The sequence below is a fragment of the Talpa occidentalis genome, unplaced genomic scaffold, assembly GCF_014898055.3.
Source record: "Talpa occidentalis isolate TD23 unplaced genomic scaffold, MPIMG_talOcc4v2.1 talOcc4.7, whole genome shotgun sequence".
Taxonomy (NCBI): Eukaryota; Metazoa; Chordata; class Mammalia; order Eulipotyphla; family Talpidae; genus Talpa; species Talpa occidentalis.
This window is the reverse complement of record NW_023605083.1, coordinates 127842903-127866967: the sequence shown is the minus strand read 5'-3', so window position 1 is coordinate 127866967 and position 24065 is coordinate 127842903. Positions and strand designations below refer to the sequence as shown.

Genomic DNA, 24065 nt, shown 5'->3' with positions numbered 1-24065 from the left:
GTGAAAATTACCTAAGCTAGTCCAATGTACAGGATCCAAGAAATCCTATTTCTAGCATACACATCTCTCACACTTAGGGACAATGTGCTGGGGGCTGTTCTAAACAAATTATTTACTTGAACTCATTTAAGTTATACATCAGTGTTATGGGGTAGTTATATGATCTTATAGATGGAAGGTACTGTCTACAAATGATCCAGATTCCTCCCTTAACCAGAAGGAAGAGTTCTGAACCCTTAAGTCAAAGTGTGTCCTACTGAGGGTTGACACCAGCAAGGGAAGGAGGTGGTTAAAGAACGGAGTTAACATATGGGGGAAGCTCTGCTGCCAGGCCTACAGCTTATGGCAAAGATGTATTTTCCTGAACATTCTCCAGGGTGGGGTCACCGCTGTAATCAGACTGGCACTTCAGTGTCCCAGCAGCTCATTAAAGAGAAGAGCTCGGAGTTCAGGCCTGAGCTCCTCGGAGTTATTCTTCCTCAAAAGGACAGTGGGGTGGGGGAGTGTAAATGACCTCACAGGACACCAGGAGAGAGTCTGACATGTGTCTTCCAATGATTCATTTGGGTGGACTAATTTCACATGAAGCTAAATGCAGAAGTTCAGAGCAGGGTCATGGAAGGCCTCTCCCTGCTTCAGTGCAAGGAAATGTTCTTCTAAAGCACAGAGATGGACTCAAACTCCATGCAGACGGGAAATCACCAAGATTCTAGGTAAAACGGGTGCTTTATTTCTAAAGGTCAAACTATTTCATTCACCAGGTGGATGTTTTCCTGAGAGCCTACTGTGTGCCAGGCACATGCCATGGACTCCTTGTGGATCTGGCATGTGCTCGGTGCTAGGACGAGAAAAGACAATAAAAGTAAAGTCCTACAAATAGCTGGCAACTCGTGCCGGAGAAAGATTTGCAGAAAACTATCTTTTTTCTCCAAAATAAAAATAAAGGACACACACACACATGCCCCTCGCGTTGCTCAAAATGCCTGAGCTGAGTTTGGAGCGGGGAGCGCGGGCGGCCCGGGGCGGGGTCCGAGCCAGAAGCGGGTTGGGTGACCAGGTGGAAGGGCCGAGCCGGCGCTGGGATCGGGAGTCGGCCGTCGAGCTGCGCCAGAGGCAGGTGCCAGCTGAGAGTGGGCGGAGGCGCGGGCGCCCGGCCAGGCGGGGGAGGCCCGGCGCTACCTCTGCCTCCAGGAGTGGGGCGCGCCGCCCAGCTCGCCCGGAGGACCCGGGGGACACGGGCGTCCCCGCCGCCTGCAGAAGGCGCAGGGGGAGCAGCCCCGGCCGCCGGCGAGGGACACCATCCTCCGGAGAGACGCCCCGGGCGGCCGAGCTGCCCAGCTCCTCCCGGAGGCGAGCGCCGCCGCCGGCTCCCCGCGCTCCAGCTCGCCTCGGCTGCCAGCTCCACCGCCCGCCGGCCCGCGGGCGGCACCGGCACCCGTGCCCCCGGCCCTTCACCTGCTGCGGGCTCCCGAGGGGGCGGGCGCCGGGAGAGAGAAGGTGCGAGAACCCGGGGCCCGCCGGGCACCGTCCCCGGGGCTGCGCTCCGCGCCGGGAAGGACCGCCGGCCCCCAGCGCGAGCCCGCGCGCTCCCTGCACCGGGTCTCCAAGTTCAGGGGCGCCTCCCCGCCAAGCCGGGCCATCCCCGCGCGGTGAGCATCCCGGCCCCACCGACCCCGGCCGGCCCGCGGGACTCCAGGCGGTTCCCGGGGCCCCGGAGACGCGCGCGCGCCCCGGCGGGGCCATGCCCGGGCTGCGCCGGGACCGCCTGCTGACCCTGCTGCTGCTGGGCGCGCTGCTCTCCGCGGACCTCTACTTCCACCTCTGGCCCCAGGCGCGGCGCCAGCTGCGCCCCCGGGAGCACCCCCGGAGCTGCCCGTGCCCCCGCCGCGCCCCGTCCCCGGCGCCCGACCCGGCGGCAGCCTCCCCGGACCCGCACCCCGCGGCGCGCAACTTTTCCCCCGCCGGGCCCCGCGCTGCGCCAGAGCGCGGCTCCAAGCTGCAGGCCCTCTTCTCCCACCCGCTCTACCGCGCCCCGGAGGAGCCGCCGCTCCTGGGGCCGGAAGACTCGCTCCTGGCCAGCCAGGAGGCGCTGCGCTACTACCGGAGGAAGGTGGCCCGCTGGAACAGGTGAGGCCCCCGCCCGCCCGGCCCGCGCGCGCCGCCTCCCCGCGCCCCGGTCGCGCTCCCCACCCTGCCGAGCCCCGCCCGACCCGCGGCGGCTTCGCCCGCGCCCAGGCCCTGGCACCCGGCTGGGGGTAGGCACCCCCTGACCCCCACCTGGATCTGGGAGCAGGGCCCCAGGGGGTCTCGGTGCGGGAAGTTTCTAAGGAGCGGCGCACAAGGGCGCCCAGCCCAGCTCCGGGGGCGCTGGGTCACTCCAACGCCCCACTTCTGTCCCCTGGGCCATCCGCCTCATTTTCTGTCTCTGCGTCCTGATGTGGGCGCCCTGCTGGACTTCGGGTTTCCAAAATGAGGTTTCCAAACTCCAGAGCTGGCTGCGTAAGTTTAGCACTTACCTCTTGCTTCCAGAAAGCAAGTCAATTAATTCCCTGAAAATCCAGTTCTGTTCCTTAACTTTCCAAGGTCAGAGAGCCCCAAGAGGTCAGAGGGCAGAGAGCATAGGGTCCTTTTCCTGCGAGGTCACCTGCTCTGTTCTGTGTAAACGTGCCTTGTCCCTCTGCGGAATGGGAACTGCTGGAAGGCAGTTTTGTTATGATGGTGATTGGGTTGACTTGGATCTAAGATTTGATGCTTGTAACTTAGAGGCAATAAAAGTCCACCTGGGTGTGTTTAAAACCCAGTGTAAGATGGAGAAGAGAAAAATTGCATATTTAGAATACAATTATGAAGGATGTTTTTGCAAAGGGGGAGGGGTAGAGGAGTTACTGCCATAGGGGGATCCTGAGACCCTCCCCCACCCTCTGCCCCCCCCACCCCACCCCCAGCTAATGGCAGAGGCTTCCTTCCAGTCTGGAATGGTGTAAATATCACTCGCATTCAGAGTTCACATTTGCGCCACACCCATCACTTTTCTGAATACAAGAGATTTCAAACTGAGATTTCACCTGGTGGTTTCACAGTCCCTCTAGAAGATGGGCCACCGCAGGTCCCTGCAGAAAATCAGCATTCACCCACCCATTTTTTAAGGACTCTGCAGTGCTCACATTGCATGGAGGGGAAAACATCCTTCAGAAAGTGAAAAGCGAAGAGGTCAAGCTATTGACTGAAGTCACTGTGGTGAATTTCAATGGCGTGCTATGGCTGATGATTTTATTTTAGAAAGAGGATGTTGGATGGCCCACAACTGGTGGTGCTAATTGTGAGCCGGGGAAAGGCATTTGGAGGTTGCTTCGAAGACTATGTCGTTTTCAATATCACTGTCATTTCATCAATAACGGGAGCCTGGAGCAGTGAACTGGGATCATTTTCTCTTAGAAAGTGATCTACATGTCTCTTGTGGACCTGAGGATGAGCAACGCCATATGTTTTTGTAACCGTAGCTGAGCATTCACTTCATATCACTTCTGTGGTCTTAAAGGTCCCTGTGTTACATTTGATCCTGAAGGAAAATCCAGGGGAATATTTTGGCAGCAGTGCAAAAATCTTCCCCAGCAATCTGTCCTACAGTTGATTTTGCACTTAATTTCTACACCATTCTGCATCACAGGAACACAGTGACAGCCCAGAAATGATCTTGGTCATTTAGCGAGGATCGCTCGGTGGGGGCTGGTGACCTTGGGTATTCCGAGATAATGGAGTCGCTCTGTGCGGTTGGTTGAATGTGACAGTTGTGGCATTTGCTCATCACTTCCTTCTGGTGCTGGAGATGTCTAGGGCGGTCTGTCGGCTGTAGCAGGAAAGGTCAGCGACACTTAGGAGTGTTGAAATTGGACCTCAAGGGCAGGACACCCTGCCTTCACTCAGCCTGCACTGTAAATGCCAACACAATGATGTTAATAAGCAAGTGCATTGTTGCTTAGACTGGGGATAAAACAGGACTTGGAAGACTCATTAGCTGGTGTGAATCTGAATCGCGCCTGGAGTTCTCTCGCCTGAGATAGTTGTGAGTGTGTGAGCGAGCGTGCCCTGGTCAATATGAGGATGCGTGGCAGTGCTGGTGGAGCCGGTGTGTGCTGCCAAGTGCAAAAAGGTGCCACATCTCAGTGCAGACAATAATTAGCGAGGACAGCCAAGGAAGAGGCAGGGAATGACCTTGCTAATTGTTGCTCTCCTGCACAGACAAACCCTCCTCGTGTGTAGCCACAACCTAGCCAATATTTAAAAAACCAGGGACCCATAGACATATGTGGATTCAACCAAGCCAGTAATGACCTAACATTAACTGCTATCCAAAATAATTGTATCAGCAAACCAGCTGCCACACCAGGAGACGTGCAGGTAATAAAATAAGCTAAATCAGCATTCCTCACCACTTGCCGAGAAGAGGCCATTAGTGAGTGAGTGATTCTTTTCCTCTAAGCACCACACTAATAAGTAGCAATGGCAGAAAGTCAGAAAGGATCTTTCTACAACTTGAGCTCATTACCACTAGGAGCTAGGTAATGGCCCCCCCACACACCTTTTTATGTCACATCTTGGAAGGTGGGGCTTCTACGTGGTTTAGAATGTTGCAGGCTCTCAATCAATAGTTGTCAATTGATGTCAATGCTTACTTAAGTTGAAATGTGTGGGGTGGGGGTATCTGGAGCTTTCTGCAAAACCTCACTCGAGTTTTCTGCAAAACCTCAGCCTATTATTCTACCCTCCCTCCCTCTCTGTCCCCCCTGAAAATGTAACGAGGTGTGGCACAATCCAAGTTAGAAATGTAATCAGGCGAAATGTTTCTGCCAGGCTGCTGCTGACAGCCAGCCAGCCCTTGCCTGGCTGCATCAGGCAGCGTTGGCATCTGCCTTAAATAGTGACATAGAGACAGGGAGACAGGTGGGGACCAAGGGAAATGTAGTCCCACCATTTCAAGCCAAGAGAAGCCTTTTCCTTTCAAAGTAAAGATGGAAGGTGGAGCATACCTGGAGCACAGGTAACTCTCAGGTCTGGCTCACAGGTGCCCCTTCAGGCTGAGCTCTTCCCTGCCCACCAGCTCCCTAAGTCAGACAATAGCCTTCTATTTGACATATCAAAACTGTCAGCAGGGTGGACCTCTTGCTCACCTCGCGTGGGTCAGTTCTCCAAAGATGCTCTGGTCTTACAAGGGAAGGTCAAACACGGTCGTGTCTCCTGGTTCAGAAACTCCAGAGCTGCAGCATATATGCAGGTTCTCTACTCTCCACTCTTCTCGCCTGGCCTACTTCCTCGGGCATCAGGAAGGTTGTGCTTTCCTGCAGTGACAGATCCAGCATTCCTCAGAAGTGCGTGTCCGTTTCTGTGTTCCCCGCCGTCGGAGGCTCCTGTCTTTCCCCGACTCGCCATGACTCGCCACCTCTGCACCAAAGCCCAGCCCTGAATCCCTTTGGAAATCCCAGCAGGGACTGGACAGCTTTCCAAAGATGACAGTTGTTCAAGGGGAGTCATTTGGCTCGCGTGTGTCTAGGGGAAGTTTTGAGAAAATCCAGAAGCTGGGAAGAAGGAGCCAGGAGAGATGGATAGGAATTCAGCTGGAAATGAGAACCGTCTCATCTAGGAGTTTTTGAAACTCCCACCATGGCTTTTGTAGAATGAAGCACAGAGTCGCTGGATTTTCACTCCTCACCTCTCTGCTCCCATGTGCTCACTCTCATGCTCTTTCTCTCTGTCTCTGTCTCTCTCCCTCGACCACCCCCCCCCACACACACACACCTTACGCTGACCCCAGACCATTTGTAATGTTGACTTCTTGGAAGCAGCCAGTCGAGCTTCTTACGCTTAGCGGGGTGGGGTGGCTGTTTGTCTTTCTTCCAGAGTCAGCAGTCCCTTGTCTTGCTCCTCTGGGCTAAGAAAGGAAATACCCTCCCGCGATTAGAAGAAAGTGGACCCCCAACCACAACCTGCGTGTGGCTAACAGAGGGAGGGGAATCCTGCTTCCTGTTCTCATTTCTCCCAATTACAGTCTTGCTCGACTAGTTTGGAAAAAGTTATTATTTTAGTGGTTTCTGAATCACTGAACTTGTAGCAGGAAGAATCATAAGCTCAGAACCAAAAGCTCCAAGCAGATGGTTTCTGAGATGGCTTATCCAGAGGCCACTTTCACATTCCTTCTCGACCCGAATAGAGGAGGCATCTGTGTTATTCATCCACTCAGGAGAGATGCTTTTTGTTTCAAAATATATCACAATGCAGCCAAGAATGGGGGGATATTTATGAGCGGCCCCATTATTCCCAATACCTAACCCTCTTCGTTCACCCCAACCATGTTCTTGTCAGTCCTGGGAACCCAACTGAATAATTCTTTGCATGCAAATCCTCCTGCCTGGAACATGTGTGAATTTTGCCAGATACTGCCCATATGTTTGCTAACATGAACCTCACAACTTCCCTAGAATCAGATGCATGTGACAGACAGTTCCAAGATGGCGGCCCTACATTTCCGGCCGTGGTGAAGACATGCCTTCTCCTTACTCAATCAAATGCTAATCTTGGTATGTCCATAAAGGGATTTTATAGATGTAATTAAGGTCCCAGACCAGCTGTGTGGCAAGGATGATGAAGGGCCTTTAGGAACTAAGATCAGGTCCCAGATGACAGCCAGCAAGGAAACAGGGACTGTAGTCTTAAACACACACACACAAGAGAGAGAGAATTCTGCCAACAACCAGAATGAGCTTGGAAGCAGATTTTTCCCCAAAACCTCCAGGCTGGAACTCAACCTAGCCAACTAAACTTCAACCCATGAGAGCCTTCACAGAGAACACAACCACATCACACTGGGCTTCTGACCTACAGCGCTGTGGGTTAATAAAGGGGTGTTGTTTCAAGTCACTAGGTTTGTGGTCATTGGTTACAGAGCAATAGAAAACAAATACACTACTACTATTTACTTCACTTTAAAGAGGTAGCTGGGGATGAAAGGTTATATAACTTGCCTCCTAATGGCAGGGAGCTTGCAGACCACAAGGAAGCTTTGAACCTAGAGGAGCTGGTTCCAGAATCCATGCTCCACCACCCTTTGCTCTTTGATGGCCACAGGGCCTGCAGCTTCTCTTGTGCGAAGACATTTCCATCTTCCTCCACCAATCTGCCCTCCCTGAGCAGATGCCTGTTCTTCATGCAGTTGTGGATGGCTGCCTATTGCACAGCCTCATGGAGTCTTCTGGAGCCTTGTGTGAGGATGAGGATCACTTGCTCCTGGCACAGAAAGCCCCCAGCTTGCATGTGGTCACTCTGACACCTCTGTTCCATGGTTCCCCACAGGAGAGAGCAATAGTAGATACCTGCAGGACAAGTATTGAGAACAGACAATACCAGGGTTAGGGGCTGCCAGTTAATGGCCTGTGATCTCCAATGAAAAAGCCTTGAATAAAAACAATCCCAACTGTCCAATAAACAGCCCACCTATACCTTATCTATTCCTCACTATAGGAATCCAAGACAAAACCACCCTTTTGAGATGCTCTGAAATTTGCATCTGGGGTGCTCTTCCCAATTGCAATTGCTTAAATAAAAGCCTTTTTTTTTTAAAGCCCTGAAAGAAAGTTGAGAAGGTGGCATTTGCCAAGAAGAGGGAATTTCCTCCGCTTCCTGTGTGTTCTAAGAAAAGCCAAGAAGTCGCGATTAAAGGATAGCAGGAAACTCAGAGCCCCTGACTTAGCCAAAGCAACCCCTGCTCTGGCCCTTGGCAGGTGCTGACCATGTTTTTCCCTTGATTATTCATTAAGCTGGAGGCTGAAGAGTGCCTGCGGATTCTGCTGAAGCAGGCTTGTGCGTGGCTGAAAGCCGAGTGGGGATTCCAGTCTAAACAGCTGCTGTTTTAGTGGAGCAGAAGTTTCTGGACAGAAAAATATCTCTGTACCTGTTATCCTCAGCAGGCCCACACATAAGGCCATAGTGGGGAGAGAGGGGGTTTGGGGGGCAGCCATGAGACTTAGCTCTTTTGTGCTCTGTCGCTTAGAATGGTCTCAAGTTGAAAAGTGAAATCAGGACAGTCCTGAGTCTGAGAGCCTTTCAATCTCTGGAGCCTGACTTTGGAGGCCAAGAGCTGGGGGCGGCCAGCAGAATTTGGCTCGAGCAAGAGGCAAAGTGAAGAACCAGAAAAGAGCCTTTTTTATTGGACTCACTAACAATAAACCAGATAAATTTGGGAAGCCCCAGGGAATAGAAAATAATGGAGGACTCTGCCTCCTGGGAAGTGAAGAGGCTGTCGTAGATTCATCAAAATATGGAGAGCTGGAGGGTAACGGAGGCGTATTGGTGGGGGTGGGGGGCACATGGACTGAGAAGCTGGACCACAAGGGAAAAATAAGGGGGCCTGAGAAGAGCTGGGATTTTAGAAAACAGATATCTCCTGGGTAAGAAAAGATCTCTGCTGGCAGAAAATAATCAGAGCTGCCCAACCCCAGAAAGTCAAGTTCAGCTCTCCAATAACAAATTTGCCTTCAACTGTCAACACCTGGGTCAAAATCCACAGGCTTATGTAAATATTTTTGATGATAAGCAAAATGGAGTCTGTATGGGGGAAAATGGTCTCTTCTGGCCAACTCAAAGAGACCCAAAGGGCCTGAGTTTTATCAAATGTGATTTTTATATTTCTGAATTCTTTTCTAGCGTGGCTAACTAGTTACAAATCCCAAAGGGGAAGTATCTCCACTCACAAATCAGCTCATATTTTTTTCACTGAGTCAAGAGTTATGCACAACCAGCAGCTGGTGATGCATGCATTCTGTGCTCCTCTGAACGCTCAGAGAAACTGGAGCAAGCAGATTGACCAGCCACAATTCCATAATCCAACCAAGGCCTGTCTTAACCCTGGTTTCCTTGCAGGATTTTTTAAACTAGGCTTATTGGACACTGAGTTCAAGAGCTGAGATCCATATTGCCCTTAATTTTGAAGCAAAATTTGCATTCTGTAATGTTTATTTTCCTAGAAAATAGTTCATTATTTTTGCCAACCATTGCCTACATTCATCGGAATGCTTTGGTTTCAAGTGACAGAAATCCAGCACACACTGACCCAGCAGGGCAGGAAATGTGGAGAGGCTAGTACCCAGAACACAGTACCATCAGCCACTCTCCACCTTAGTTCATCTGCTTAGCTTAGTCCTCTTCTGCAGCTTCACATCCCAAAAGGCCTGAGAACAGCGAGAAAAGGGTTTCTACTTCCAAAAAGAAAGCTCCTGTGCAAGACACTTATTGGCCAGTCAGCAAATACAGCCCAGCAGCAGAGAACAGTGATTGGCTCAGCTTTGAGCCAGAGGTCCATCCCCCAACCAATCCAACGCCAGGAAGGAGGGGCATTAGAAACCCTTGGGCTCTGTTTTCCCGCCACGTGGCTCAGTGTGGACAAAGGCTGTTTCCAGGATCGGGCTGAAGACCAACCCAAGGGCCTTGCACAAACTGCTGAGTACAGTGAGGCCTGAAAGTTCCTCAGCTCCATTTATACCTGCAACAGATTCTGACTACTATAACCGCTGCTCTGGGGTTTCATAGAATTTTTAAAAACCAGTTCATGCAACAAATTCGTAATTTGCACAGTTGCCAAGCATTAAAATCCTCCCAAGAAAACAAGGACCTTTCCTTATTTGGCCTTTCTTTTAAATCAATCTCACTCTCTTCCTGGAAACTTAAAGAAGAAATGGATGTAAGCCCAGGTCATTCATGGGCGGTGTCTGCTTCTCCTAAAAAGAGAATTTCACCAGGACCAAGACACCTGTTCCCTGAACTGCCCAGTTTTCTGAGTTTTGCACAACTTCACCCAGGATTTCTGTAAGTGTGTTTCATGAAATTTCAGGGTCCTGCAGGGCCCTTCACAGGTTCTGAACAATGATTAAGTTTTCCTTTTGAAAAAATATAGTTAAGGCAATTTTGATATCAGGGCAAACGCAAACCCCATTGTGTCACACACACTGTAGCACAGTCAGCTGCCACAGCTAACTTGTGTGGACAGACGGCTTCTCCTCCTACCTTTGTCTGATTGAGAAGTATCTTGAGATGGTGAGATTTCCCTCCCCAGCTACTTCTACGTGTTTATCAGGATATTTTGTACTCTGCTACCAAAACAATATGGAGAAGTTGATTGGTTGCTGAAATAAGACCCCCAATTTTGAATGTTTGAAATGCCAATCTCATTATCCCTCTCGTTCTTATTGATCAACTTTCAGAAATAATTTTATATATTTTACCATAGTAACTAGATTTGTAGCAATCACAAGTTTTACCTATTTTATACAATTAGGATTTGGTGTGAGGTTTTTGTTGTGTTTTGTTTTTTGGAAAGAAGATTCTGCTTCTACAAGATTTGGGGAAACTACTATTTTGGAACATATGAAAATAGAGTAAAAGTATTTTTTTTTTTCCAAAATTGATGTGCCTAAAATCCAAGCTTTGTGCACAACCCCTTACCTCCTCCCTTCCCAAACACACACCTCAAACCTCCACTCCAATGGGAGTGGATCCTGGAATCTGCAGGATTCCTGTCATTTCAAGTCAAGTGATTGAGAAAGATGAGCTGACCAAGTTTCGCTCAGAAGGACATGTGTGCATAGATATATACGTCTATGTCTGTGCCTCCATGTGTGTGTATACATGTGAGTACATGTGTGTGCAAGTGTGTGTGTGGTGCATGGGGAGGATGTAATTTCTGAAGTAGCTGGACTAATAGCAGACTGACAGGAAGTGGCCGCTGGTCATCTCTGGTGCTCACTGTTCTGGCCAGTCCACTTGTTAATTTATATCTTAATGAGAAAATACTACTTTTTTTAAAGATTTATTTATTTATTATACAAGAGCCAGAGTACAGGCCAGATGTGCAGGAGGGTAGGAGGATTCACCAGAGACAGAGCAGGGAACAGAACAGGCAGACTGACGAAGTACACTGCTGAGGGGAGCAGCGGGTGTGACAGGAGAGGTCTGCCTTACCATGTGGGACCCTCGCCGGCAGGCCGGGATTGAACCAGCACTGCAGAGGCTGCGGGCAGCTTCACAGCGCGCCCTCAACAGTCTGCGCCACCAGGAGAGGCCCAAGAAAATACTACTTTTAATGTGCTAAGCACAGCATCCCCTGCCACAAGAGTCAGGAAGAAACATTAGCATATATGGAGATGAGGTGGCTTTAATATTCCAAATTACAATTAGCCCAGACAGAACACTAGCTCTGTTACTGCCAAAAAGAAGGGCTGCAGATCAATCGCTATAAATCCAAGCTCATCATTTTTGGCTGACCTTCCCACCTTTTAAAGGATTTACAGCTAATAACAGAACAGAAGGCCACTTTGCCTGTGTTACCTGGGAGTATATTTTGCAATGTGATGAACCCAGAGGGTTCATCTAATAAAGGGGCTGCTCTGGTAAAGGGGCCTCTGGTAAAGGCACTGCTGCAATGAGACATCAAGGCTTGCTCTATTGATCCTTTTTAAATATCTGAGGTGGGCTTGGTTATAACCTATTTTTTTAAAGATTTATTTATTTATTTACACAAGGACTGGGTACAGTCAGAAGTGCGGGAGGGTGAGAGGATTCACCAGAGCCAGAGCGGGGAACAGAACAGGCAGAGGGACGAAACACAGCCGAGGGGAGCAGCGGGCGGCAGGAGAGGTCTGTGCGCCGTGGGGGACCCTCGTCGGTGGCCGGGGATCGAACCGGAGCTGCGAGGCTGCGGGCAGCTTCGCAGCCCAGTGCTCAACCGCTGTGCCACCGGGGAGGCCTCGGTTATAACCTATTTTTAGTACCTTTCTAGCCCAAAGTTTTGCAGCCACTTGGCTTTGAGGGATCAGTGACCCCTCTGAGGGCTCCGACACAGACCTCACAATATTGCCTGAGGTCAATCCAGCTGCCCTCTGCCCTTCAGTTGCTCTCTGGACGGAGGTCAGTGGCTTTGAGCTCTGCCCTTCGGTTGCTCTCTGGTTGGAGTTCAGTGGCTTTGATTTCGCTCACCTGTCGGGTTTGACTCCACACCCCTCATAGAGAGTCCTTTGTTCCCACCCCTAAGTTCAGCTAGTTGCCAACTCTGTCTCTGCACTGAATGTCAGCCCCAACGAGCTCCACTCTGGCTGCTGCCAGGAGTTCCATGCCAGGTGCTTTGCCCCTCACTCAGCATCCTTCAGAAGTTCTGCTAAGAAAGCAAGACTGGTGGAGGACCATTTCAACGAGCCGTCTTCTGTCCGTCCCTCTAAGACCTCAACGCTGTAGACTGTTCCCCTACATCAGACAAGCCAGCAGGCCTGAGGGAGATGGGGGGAGGGGGGAGTAGGTAGGAAGCAGGGTAGGAGGTCCATGTGGGTGTGACTGACTTATATGGACTTACTCAGACCCCTGCCATCACCCTCTCTCCCCACTTCTTGTGGTGTTGCCTCTATTTCCTGGATCTTAATTTCTCCTCTGGAGGAATGACCTATTCATAGGGCTTGAATAAACTATTAGATAGTATCCACAAGGAGCCCCCCCCTCCCTGGAAAAATGCATTTGTATTAAGCTCTACACAATTGCAAATTTTTTAGAGTTTTTTTAAAGATTTTTTTTTTTTTAATTTAACCATACAAGAACTGGGTGGGGTGTAGGCCAGAGATGCGGAGGGTAAGAGGAGTCACCAGAGGCAGAGTGGGGAGCAGAGCAAGCGGATCTACTGAAACACACTGCTGAGGGGAGCAGCAGGGAGACAGGAGAGGTCTGCTGCACCATGTGGGTAACTCCCTGGCCCGGGATGGAACTCAGGCCACAGTGGCTGGTGATAGCTTGATAGTGCTGAGACATTAACCCCTGCGCCACCAGGGAGGCCCCACAATTGCAAGTTTTAATAACACTAAATGAAAAGACTCATCCTGCGTTTAATAAGTAGCATAAGGCTGGGACATTGACACCAAAATCCCGGCGCTCACCCATGTGTCTGAGCCCCTTTGCAGGTAGGTGTCCCTGGGACTGTATAGTTCTAGGGGATGGTGTCTGAGCAAAGTCACTTTCTAGCTATGCATTTAAAAGCTGGTTGAGCGCAGTGCTGTGAAGCCGTCCGCAGCCTTTGCAGCACCAGTTCAATCCCCAGCCAGCCAGGGAGATACCCACATGGCACAACAGACCTCTCCTGTCTCGCCACTGCTCCCCTCAGCAGTGTATTTCAGTCCGTCGGCCTGTTCTGTTCCCCTCTCTGTCTCTGGTGGATTCTCTCACCCTCCTGCGCCTCTGGCCTGTACCCCTGTTCTTGTATAAATAAATAAATCTTAAAAAAAAAAGTTTTAGGTTAGCTGGGAATTCAGGCTGGGTGGTCCTTGGAGGCCCTTGAGGTTTGAGGGAGCAGAACATCAGAGCAGAACATCCATGTTCCCTCAGGGGGTCTCATGCCTGTGGGTGACACTGTCCCCTCTGTGTTTGCTGAGGCTGGGTTTCTGGTGCCTGAAATAATCGTCCCTCATTTCCTGGGTGCACTGAAGAACCATCTCCCGCCATCTTGGGTAACCTCCCGCCATCTTGGGTAACCTCCTGGAAACAGGCCAGACCCAGGGCTGAGGCCAACTCTCCTAGTCTGGGAGCTTTTGCATGCTTCCCCCAAAGGGTGCTTCTTTAGGCACTTCCTACCTCCAGCCAGTCCCCCTTTCTATGCATACCTTCACTGACTTGCGTTTTCAAAAAACAAAACAAAAAAGCCAGAGAAGGAGTAGGGGAAACTTCTGCCAGGTCCTGGACATGAGCGCCCTGTGACGCCGGGAACACAAAGTCCAGCTACTTCTTAGAACAGGGCTGTGTGAAATTCCAGAAGAACAGAAAGCAGTAATATCTCACTAACTCATCCTACCACATAAGTGGCTGCTCTGCTGAAGAGGGAAGTAGGCCACGCTGCCGTCATCCTCTCAGTTGGTAAATCAGATGGAAAAATAATGCCATGCAAATTAGCACCAGCTCACAAGCCAAGGACTCCAAAGAATTTAATCTGTGGGTGAGCCACAAGGGAATTTGCTCAGGAGCCATGAAAATCTTGCCCCAGCCTAACCCTCTGTGGCAATCCCCTGCGTATACGGCCTTCGCTCCCTCAAAAGCCCTTTTCTAGTGAGAGACAGTAAAGCAAAGTTTAAATGCTTGTAAAAATAAATATAATCTGGTGAACCTTTGATGCTTAGAGCACCCAGAGTCTGAATGTCGAAGGCCCCTCCATTCTGAGTGCTGCCTTTAGATACACATCTCTTTTCTGCACTAAGGAGAGTGGCCAGCAGTGTCAGGGCTGAGGAGGGTAGGTGGCTACGTGTGTGTGTGGGGGGGGGGGTGTATGTGTGTGTGTAGTGTGTTTGAGAGACATTATTTATTTCAGGAAAGCAAAGTTGGAGGATGAAAAGAACCAAAACTATGACATCTCAATGGATCAATATTGCATCCTTTGTGAAAAACACGTTGGTGTTTTATCAATCTATTTTTTGGATTGGTCGAAGTCTAATAAATCAGTGACTGCTGACTCACATTTGGTTTTTGAAAAACAATTAAATAGCATTTTACAATTTTCTCTGCGCAGAAGTGAGAGACGGAGAGCAGGAGGCCCCGAGGAAGGCTTTTATGCTGTCTATGGAAAATAATAAATTGCACGGAGCCCAGAATCTATCATGGCAATTTTCAGGTCATCATCACAGGATTAAGAGCTTTATTTGCTCATGACTCTATGGCTCCAGCCCAGGGTTTCTCAACCTCAGCACTCCTGACATTTGGGGCCAGATAATTTTCTGTCGTGCTTGGCTCTCTGTGCCTCGTGATCGGCTGGCAGCATCCCTAAGCTCTTCTGCCAGCGATTATGACACAAAATGTCTCTAAATATTGCCAGATTACCTCAACATGAGAATTTTGGGGATGTGGGAATCATCTCCAGCTGCAGGATCCCCCCGCTCTATAAGTCATCACATCACAGTGTTAATATTTAATGTTTCCCAAAAGGTGTTTTGTGCAGCACAGAATCCAGTGGCGGTCAGTGGATAAAGGAATGTAAAGGAAGCACTTAAGAATCTCTCTCTGACGACACCAACATTACCTTAACACCCAGACCACACAAAGACAGCAGAAGAAAAGGAAACTACAGGCCAGTGTTCCTGATGAACATTTATGCAGAAATCTGCAGCAAAATACTAACAAATTGAATTCAATAGTATATCCCAAGGATTATAGATCATGAAGTGGGATTTATCCCAAGGATGCAAAAATGGTTTAATATATGAAATCAATCAATGTCATATAGGGTGGCAACAAAAGTAATGGTAAAAATATCATATTACCAATAGATGCAGAGAAAGCATTTGATAAGATTCAGCACCCATGGATGGTTATCCTGTTAATAGGAATGTAAATTGGTACAACCATTTTGGAAAACTACCTGGGTTTACCTTAAAAAACAAAAAACGAAAATGTAAATACCATAAGACCCGGCCACCTTAGTCCTGGACATCTATCTAAAGAATGGGAAACCCCCAACTCAAAATATGTATCTACAGCATCATTTACAGTAGCTAGGACATAGAAGCAAACTAAGTGTCTGCTGATACTGGGTGGACTTCTCCTTGAGCCACGTCCGAAGAACCACCTTTCCCACCCAGGATATGTGCCTAGCAGGGTGATGCTAATAAGTTGGAGAGAGATGATTGCTTCTCCATCCCATCCCAGGTTCTGGAATTAACTGCATACAGAACCACCTCCCATAAAGACACGAAAGCCCCGTGGCCAGAACACGTGGGTGCTCAGCCAGATCCTCCCTGCTCTCTGGTCCACCTCTTCTGCCTAGCTCCAGCATTCTTTGCTGCCCTGCATGCTCCCCCACATGGTAGTAACAGCACAGCAGAAGCCCTGGCAGCCTCACACGCATGGACTCCTTGCTCATCACAGCAGCCAATGAAGCAGGACCATTGTTAGCTCTTCTTTACAGGTGTGGCGACAGCCGTGAGTCAGGAAGCTGTCCTGGGCTAGCTCAAGGCCACCTGGCTGGTGAGTGGGGGCCACAGAGGCTGGTTGGAGTCTGGCTGGTTGGGTCCTTATGTCAAGCTGGTTAGCACTGTTCCTTTTGTATGATGGTCCACTTACCTCCTGGCTCCTCGAGGAAGCTCTGGGCTTAGCTCCCCTCTGGCAACCCCAGGCTCCCCTCAACCCAGTGAGAGGGATCTATAGGCCCATAAAGGCAACAGGAGGTTGAGCCCAGGTAGAGAGATCCCCAGTATAGACACCTTTCGGACACGTAGTGGGTGGCGTCACAGAAGACGTTAGCCACCTGCAGCTGGAGACAGGGATAAGGTCTTAGGACATTTGTTGTGTCATGGTATATCTTAGGCTATCGAAAGTGTCTTTCTGCTGCTGAAGAATCAGCCTTTAAAACTACCCACCAAAAGAAATGTGTTTTTTCCAGAACTTTCTAAATGATTGTGCATTGCATTATTTGGAAAGTAGTTTGGCCCCACCCAACTAAAAACATAAAGTGTTATCCCTCCTGCCTCTGCCAAGTCTTGGTTCTGAATGTTCCAGGGATATTCTGTCTCATGTTTAGGGGTCCTGTCCCCTCTTACCCTCCACTCTTTGCCTTGTCTGCTTCATCACCCCATTTCCATGGAGGTCCCTTATTTAGAACGTTTTATTTATAGACAACTCAGAGTGAAATAATCTGAGAAAGGCCAGATTTGTCTTGAATTAGAAACAAACCCCTGGAATAGACTGTAACCCACTCATAGCAAAAATATATTCAAACATGGCATGTGTCCATGCCAGCTGCGAGCTTCCACCTTCTTTCAAAGTGAACCTAAGTGCTCGCTGTGCGCCAGGCCCGGTGCTGGGCTTCGTAGGGACGGCAAGCCGGGCCCCGTTAGAAGGATTGAGGAATCATGGCTCATTCTCTCTGACTCAGAACATGGCAGCAAGAGAAGCAAGGGGGTTGTGTGGGGATTTGAGGGAGCGCGAGAGGAAGATTATATCCAGTTGCAGGATTGGAAAAGCTTCAGAGAGGAAAGTCCGTGGAGTTTGGCCCTGAAGGCTGGGAAGGATTTCTGGGGATGAATAAGGAAGCTTTCCAAGGAAGAGAGTGCACAGCGGGGAGCAACGTGTGAGAGGGTCAAATAGAGCTGAGGCAGGAGGGAAGAGGCTGGCGGAAAGAGAGGAGACGGCATGAGAGTGTCCACGGAGCAGCTGGGGTTAGGACCGGAGTTCAGGGGCTGCGGGGACGTGGGGGGTTTGCAGACGGGAGATGTCGAGAGGCTGCATCATGAAGATTACTTAAGAGAAGATTCCAGTATCCACGTGAGAGGTGTGAGGGGTGAGCACAGGCATCCCAGCAGGCTGTGGAGGTGAAACTGCCGATTCAAAGGAGGTTTGGAGTGACAGGGAGGTCACGGTGTCTGCTGGTAACTAAGAAGGAACAACCTGCTTAGTTTTGGAGAATGGACGTCTCGATCTGTCCCTCAACACTGCCCCAGCTTCCGCGGGTCATTGGCCAGCAGAGGGTATTGCTTTACAGTATTTGCACGGTCTGATGCCCTAAGTATTCCCATAGGACCAGACCCCAGCCCACAAAGAACCTATAAATATAATAGAGGCGTCTATCTATGCCTTGTAACCAAGTGTGGGGAGAAGTCAAACTCTGCAGACAAGAAATGGAAGCTCCAAGGTTTCACAGACCAAAAACCATGTGATCAGTGACTGGGCATGTGGGGACCCACCCAAGCCTTCCAGAACCTTCTAAATCCTCCCTGAAGCCTGTGAGTCATAGCTGTCTCCCTCCTTGCCTGCTCACTCACCACACCTGGCTGATGAATAGCACATACCAGTGGCTCTGCCCTCAGGATTCCTGAAGGAATGGGGGGCGTGGATTGCACCTTCCATGTGCTCTCAGTGTCCCCATCGCGGGAAGCAAAGGAGAATCCAAGCTCCCACTTAGCCTACCAGAGGCTTCAAAAGTGCCCATCTCCAGGCTTCCAACCCTCCCTACGCCAGCAGACACCCCTTCCTGTGTCCCAGGCCCACACCTGCCTGAACATCACAGGATAGAAAAGAGAAATTCTCTCTAATCTCTAATTCTCTCTAATGCCTTGACCATAACCTGGCTACTGCTTGGTTAGCACACCGAGACCTCAGACAAGCTCCAGCAGGACTCCCAGAGCTCCTTGGATGATCCACAACCTTGCAGACATGCCAAGGCATGCAAATGACGGTGTCTCATGCAACATAGGCATTGAAGCCCTTCCCTGGCGTATGGGTGTTCCAGGGGATTTAGCTCTGGCTTTTAAGGCTGGTTGTGTCTAGTTACCTGCTGCAACTGTGCTTTTGAAAACATATCCACCTGGCCCCTAATCTTTTTTTTTTTTTCTTTTTGTGGGACCCTCGCCGGAGGCTGGGGAACGAACCGGCGCTACAGAGGCTGCGGGCAGCCTCGCAGCCCAGCGTTAAACCGCTGCGCCACCAGGGGAGGCCTCTGGCCCCTAATCTTTATAAACAGTAAAAGTTATAATTACAAATAGCAACCGTCCTTGGATGCCTGCACTGTGGTTGGATGTTAGTACATTTCATCGACACGCCCTCCAATAAGATAGGTGTCTATATCTCTGTTTTCCACACTAGGTAAACTGAGGCTCAAACTATTTTTTGTAGCCATGCTTTGTCCATGATCTTCTCATTGGCAAATCGGGGATAAGATTATATGTCTCATGGGGTGGCTGTAGGATCACATGAGATATTGGGTGTAAGTCAATGGGTGTGGCCCAGTCCTCACGGTCGTTCTGCTGGTAAGAGGCAGAAGCAGGGCTTGGTGACATACAACTCCATGTCCTTTCTTACTATCGAGCCCCTGATCAGTTCTTGCTCAACTCACAGTCTGATTAAAGCTACTGCCCACTCACCTCCTTCCAGCAGGGAGTATCTTTGCCCTTGTCATCATTGTCACTTCAGACAGGCTTCTCAACTTCTCATTTCCCTTTTGTATTGTTCATTCTTGGGAGAGACAAAGAAATGTTTATGCTGGACTTGGGGGAGGTGGAGATGGTCCTTGCGCAAATCCCGTAGGTGAAGACTGCCCTTGCAATGGACTGAAGTCTTGGAGGCATCCCAAGAAAAAAATTGAGGGTGATTTAGAAAAAATAAATAACTCCAATTTAGTCTGGACAAAATACAAGAGTTTAGTCAGCCACTGAGAAGTAGCAAAGATGGTTGAAAAATGCACTTAGGAGGTCACCTCGTGTATAAGATAAGACGAGGGAAGTAGTTTTGTTTGTTTATGAAAAAAAATGAAGTGCCTAAGAATTCTAGGGAATGGATTTCCGGATCCTGCTTAGAACCTCAGGTAGGTGAGATGGCCGGACTCCAAGCCTCTGTGGTGTGTGAGCTGTGCAGTGTGGGGCTGATACCCTCTCCCAAACCCAGTGCTGGGGTGCAACACGTGGGAAGTGGGTCCCACATCTTGTAAAGGGCAAGTGATGAAACCAACCCAAACCAGCTAGAGGCGGGGAATGGAGTGTTTCCTTCAGATAACCACCAAGGCCAGGCCCCCTGCTGATAGTATCAGGCAGCCTTGAGCCCACGCCAGCTGCAGCTTGTCTTTCGATTTTGGTGTCCTCCACGGTGGCAATATTGGGCAGGCTGTTGCCCACCAGCACCTCCTCGTTAGTCTCAGGGTTTTCCCCTGAAAACCCTTTGGAAAACCTCAGATTGGCCCATCTTGGGTCATTTGCGCATTAACCTGAATTAACCAGTGGGACCCAGGCAAAGGGACATTCTGATCTGAAATCACTGGTACCATTCTATCCAGGTACACAGATTTTTTTTTTAAGATTTATTTATTTATGCATACAAGAGCTGGGGTGCAGGCCAGAGATGGGGCGTGAGAGGATTCACCAGAGACAGAGTGAGGAGCAAAACAGGTGACTGAAATACACTGCTGAGGGGAGCAGTGGGGAGAGAGAAGAGGTCTGCTGCACCATGTGGGTAGCTCCCTGGCTGGGGATCAAACTTGGTGCTGCAGTGGATGTGGACAGCTTCATAGTGCTGAGACTTAACCCCTTGTGCCACCAGGGAGGCCCCCAAGTATACAGATCTTGTTTGCCAGGTCAGGAAGAGACAATTCAAAGCGTGAGTGATGGAAAGGGATGTTCTATGGGGAGATAAGCGGAGGAAGGAAGGAGGAGACATGTAAATGCAACTTTTTGTATTAGTTTATTTGCAAAATTACAGTAAAAAGGGAAAGTTGTTCAGGATCATCCTCAAGACCTATAGTCACTGATAGTTTGGTATGATTCTTTTTTTTAATAGAATTTATCATCTTTATTTTAATGAAAATAAAATTGTATTACTTTGAGAGGGTATAAGATACTTATTACACTCAATAAATCTGAGATCAATACACCATCAACAAGGAAGAACAAACTGCAGAGCAGTGCTTGGTATTTCTGGCTTCTCAACATTTTTGAATCTTCCCTTTTTTTTCCCATTTCAGTTCATGAGGTACAAGAATTTGGTATCGTTGTTTTCATGCACAATATGTTTGTGCGTTCGTACCTATGTTCGTATGTGCATAGGATGCATATTTTTTAAAGGTGAAATCCATTCTGCATACTATTCTTAAATGAGATCTTCTTCTATGTCCCTGCATATAGAGTTATATATCTTAGTTATATATCTAAGAGATATCTTATATCTTAGTTATATATCTTATATATATTTGTGGAGGTTTTTTTTTTTTTTTCATTTTTATAGCCATAAACAACACAGTAATGAGCCTCATCATCGTGCAGGATGGTGCAAATCGTTCATAGACTAAACTGCCGTGAAATGAAACTGTTGAGTCAAAGGGTAAACTCATTATAAATTTGAAATGGAAAATTGCCTTTTGAAAGATGTGCCAACTGCAATCTCTCATCAATAATGCAAGAGAGCATGAGAATAATGCTACTTGATAAGGCTGTTTAAAATTCCTCAAGGTTCCCATTGTAAAAGAGTTTCCGTCATTGTGATATTTGCATAGACAATTACACAAGGAAAACTCTTTGAAGAAGCAAGAAGGAGGGACTAACTCGATCAGATGTGGAAGTGACCAAAGAGCAATTTGTCCCCGTCCAGAAGTTCACCCCATTTGCTCCATCTGCTTTTGGGCTGGAAGGCTGTCTCCCAGACCGCCGCAGCCGAACCCACCAGCCATCACCTCCTGTCCCCACGCCCGGCGCAACATGAATCATCATTTCCCCCTCTCCTCAGTTATCTTCTGTGCTGCTCTAGTTCGGAGATTGGCTCCGCTCAGAACTTTCCAGTCTTTCCACCAGACTCCCAAGAGGGTTCAGCAGCCTCAGAGTTTAGTCTCAGAGGAGCCTGGGAACTACAGCTTGGCCCAACCAGTTCCCAAAATAAAAATAAATGTTAATAAAGTAAGGAAATGCTGGCAGGAGGCCCACAGAGCCAGTCAACAATTTGTCCTTTCCCTTGATTTTTAGAAAACTTAGGGTCTGAAGCGGGTTAACCTCTGTCATTTTAAATAATTACACCCGTGGTTCAGAGCTCCCCCCGCCCGGGCTGGACGGCAGCCCAGGGCTCGCTCTCTTGGGAGAGAAGCCCCAGCCCTCTGCTGTCTTCTGAGCTTGGGGACCAAAGTCCTAGCACCCTGGTGTCCCTTTGGCGGCCTTGTCTGCTCTATGCGCCTCCTTCCCCAGAACTAGCTGCGTGAGGGTGGCCTTTTCTTTTCAATATGAAGTACTGCTACAGAGAGGCTGAAAAGCTAAATGCTCTTAATTTAAGCACATATTTTTTTAAGATTTATTTATTTATGCATACAAGAACTGGGGTACAGGCCAGAGGTGCAGCGGGTGAGAAGAGTCACTAGAGACAGAGTGGGGAGCAGAACAGGAGGATCTACTGAAATACACTGCTGAGGGGAGCAGCGGGGAGACAGGAGAGGTCTGCTGCGCCATGTGGGTAGCTCCCTGGCTGGCCGGGGATTGAACTCTTGCTGCAGAGGCTGCGGATAGCTTCACAGTGCTGTGCTTAACCCCTTGCACCACCAGGGAGACACCTAAGCACATATTGTTATTTGTAAAAATACACTTTAAGGGCCTCCCTGGGGGTGCAGGGGTTAAATTCTCAGTGTTATCAAACTATTGCCAGTCACTGCCAGCCACTGTGGCCTGTTTGATCCCTGGCCAGGGAGCTACCCACCTGGTGCAGCAGACCTCTCCTGTCTCACCTGCTGCTCCCCTCAGCAGTGTATTTCAATAGATCTGCCTGTTCTGCTCCCCACTCTGTTTCTGGTGAATCCTCTCACCTCCTGCACCTCTGGCCTGCACCCCAATCTTCTACACAAAAATAATTTTTTTGAAAAGTCTTTTTTAAAAAATCCTTCTAACGCTGTGAATCTCTCTGGCTTCCTTCTGCTACCAGTGGCGAGAATACTGCCTGGCTATTGTCCCCCTCTCAGGCCAATGGTGCCGTGGGACACAGCAGGGTGGCCTCTCATCTTATTTGCAATTTCCAGAGGTGAGGGTGAAGCTTGATGACTAATTTTAGAAATAATGCCACCCATAAAAATCTCTATTTTCCCAGAGATATGTAATGTGCTTTCCAAAAAATTCTTCCTTGGCTATATCAATGGTAGTGGAGACACTGGCTGTCCCATTCTGCTCTGTCCTGGGTTCTTGGGTGCTGCAGTTCATTCTGGGTGGTGGAAATAAGGGAGAAATGGACCCACAGAACCAAGACCACAGGTGGATTCACGCCCAAGGCTTAGGAAGGGAGGTAGGGAGAACACAAACACTTAACCTGAAGATGGAAGATGCTGAGGTCACTGCACGACCATCTTCAAAGGATTTTAAAAACTGTCAGTGAAACAGGAATGTGTTTTGCATAAATAAAGGGGATAAAACCAAGACTCATGGTGGAAAACATTTCCCTTATTATTGGAAAGTGTTTTCCAATAGGGTTGATCTGATTGATGGAGCCACTCTGGACCAGGTTCACCCCCTTCTGTGGAGCTGGTCGAGCATAAATAGGAAAGTTATGAGGAGAACAGCAGGTTGGGTTAAATATTCTTTCAGATTCCTCCCAAGCCTCCCAAACACTGAGGTAAGTGACCACAGACACTGCTCTGTTCAATTCAAGGGTCCGACTTGGTACTAGCACTTTCCAAAGTCTTCCACGAGGGGAAAGTGCAGGAAAAAACCAGCATCTACTCCTGAGGGTCTCGCTTCTTGGAGGTGTAACCTGAGGAAGTGTTAGGAAGAGGACACCTGTGAATGGAGGAGGCCTACCAAGTAAAATTTTCTTCAAAAACAGGTTTATCTTTAAAATGATCGCATAGATCATTTTCTTCACTATATGCCTACATTTTAACCTAAAAGTATTAGTTTTAACTATTTAGCAATGAAAGTATTTGACACCCCAAGAAGCTCAGTGTAGGGTCAGGAATGGACACGGTGCAGGTTTTCTGATCCAGCAGACGGGGTAAAGGAGGAGTCAGAGTCCTCAGTGGTTTTGCAGGTTTTTATTGGGATTACCAGGTACACGGCAGGCAGGGGTGCTGGGGGGCCGGGAGGCTGGCAGGCCTCCCAGCCCCCAGCTCGTCTTCACTCTATGGGCTCTCCAGCCTTCTCTCGGCTTCTGCTTGGCTTCTGTTCGTTCTTGGCTTCTGCTGGCGTCCCCGTGACGCCGCCCTTAAATGCCCAGTCTTAGCCCAGGTGGATCTCATCTACCTATGCCCACACCCTACACCAGGTGCCCGCCATCAGGCATGCATTCAGGACCTCAAGGATCCATCATCTATCCTGATGGCGGGAGGGCAGAAAAGCCTGACATTTTTCCTTACCCTACACTCAGCCATACTTGTTTTGTTATTCAACCCATGGCCGACCTCAGAGGGAGAGATCACAGCTTGAGAACTCCGGGTGTATGGGAACACCCAAACCTTCAATAATTAGTTTACCTCACCAGGTGACTTGCTAGTTTGACCTGCTTTCCAGGCGGAGAGCCGCCATCTTGTTATGCAATCACATATTCATTCAACCTTCCTCTCC

General features: G+C 49.2%; 1 protein-coding gene across 1 annotated transcript in view; it reads left to right on the top strand.

The window, feature by feature from the left end:
* The first annotated feature begins 1741 nt into the window (after positions 1-1741).
* FAM20A (FAM20A golgi associated secretory pathway pseudokinase) overlaps positions 1742-24065 on the top strand; it is a 35224-nt gene continuing 12900 nt past the window's right edge. Inside the window, exon 1 of the mRNA XM_037492843.2 lies at positions 1742-2127. Coding sequence (XP_037348740.1) covers positions 1742-2127 — 386 coding nt within the window. The remainder of the gene's footprint in view (positions 2128-24065) is intronic.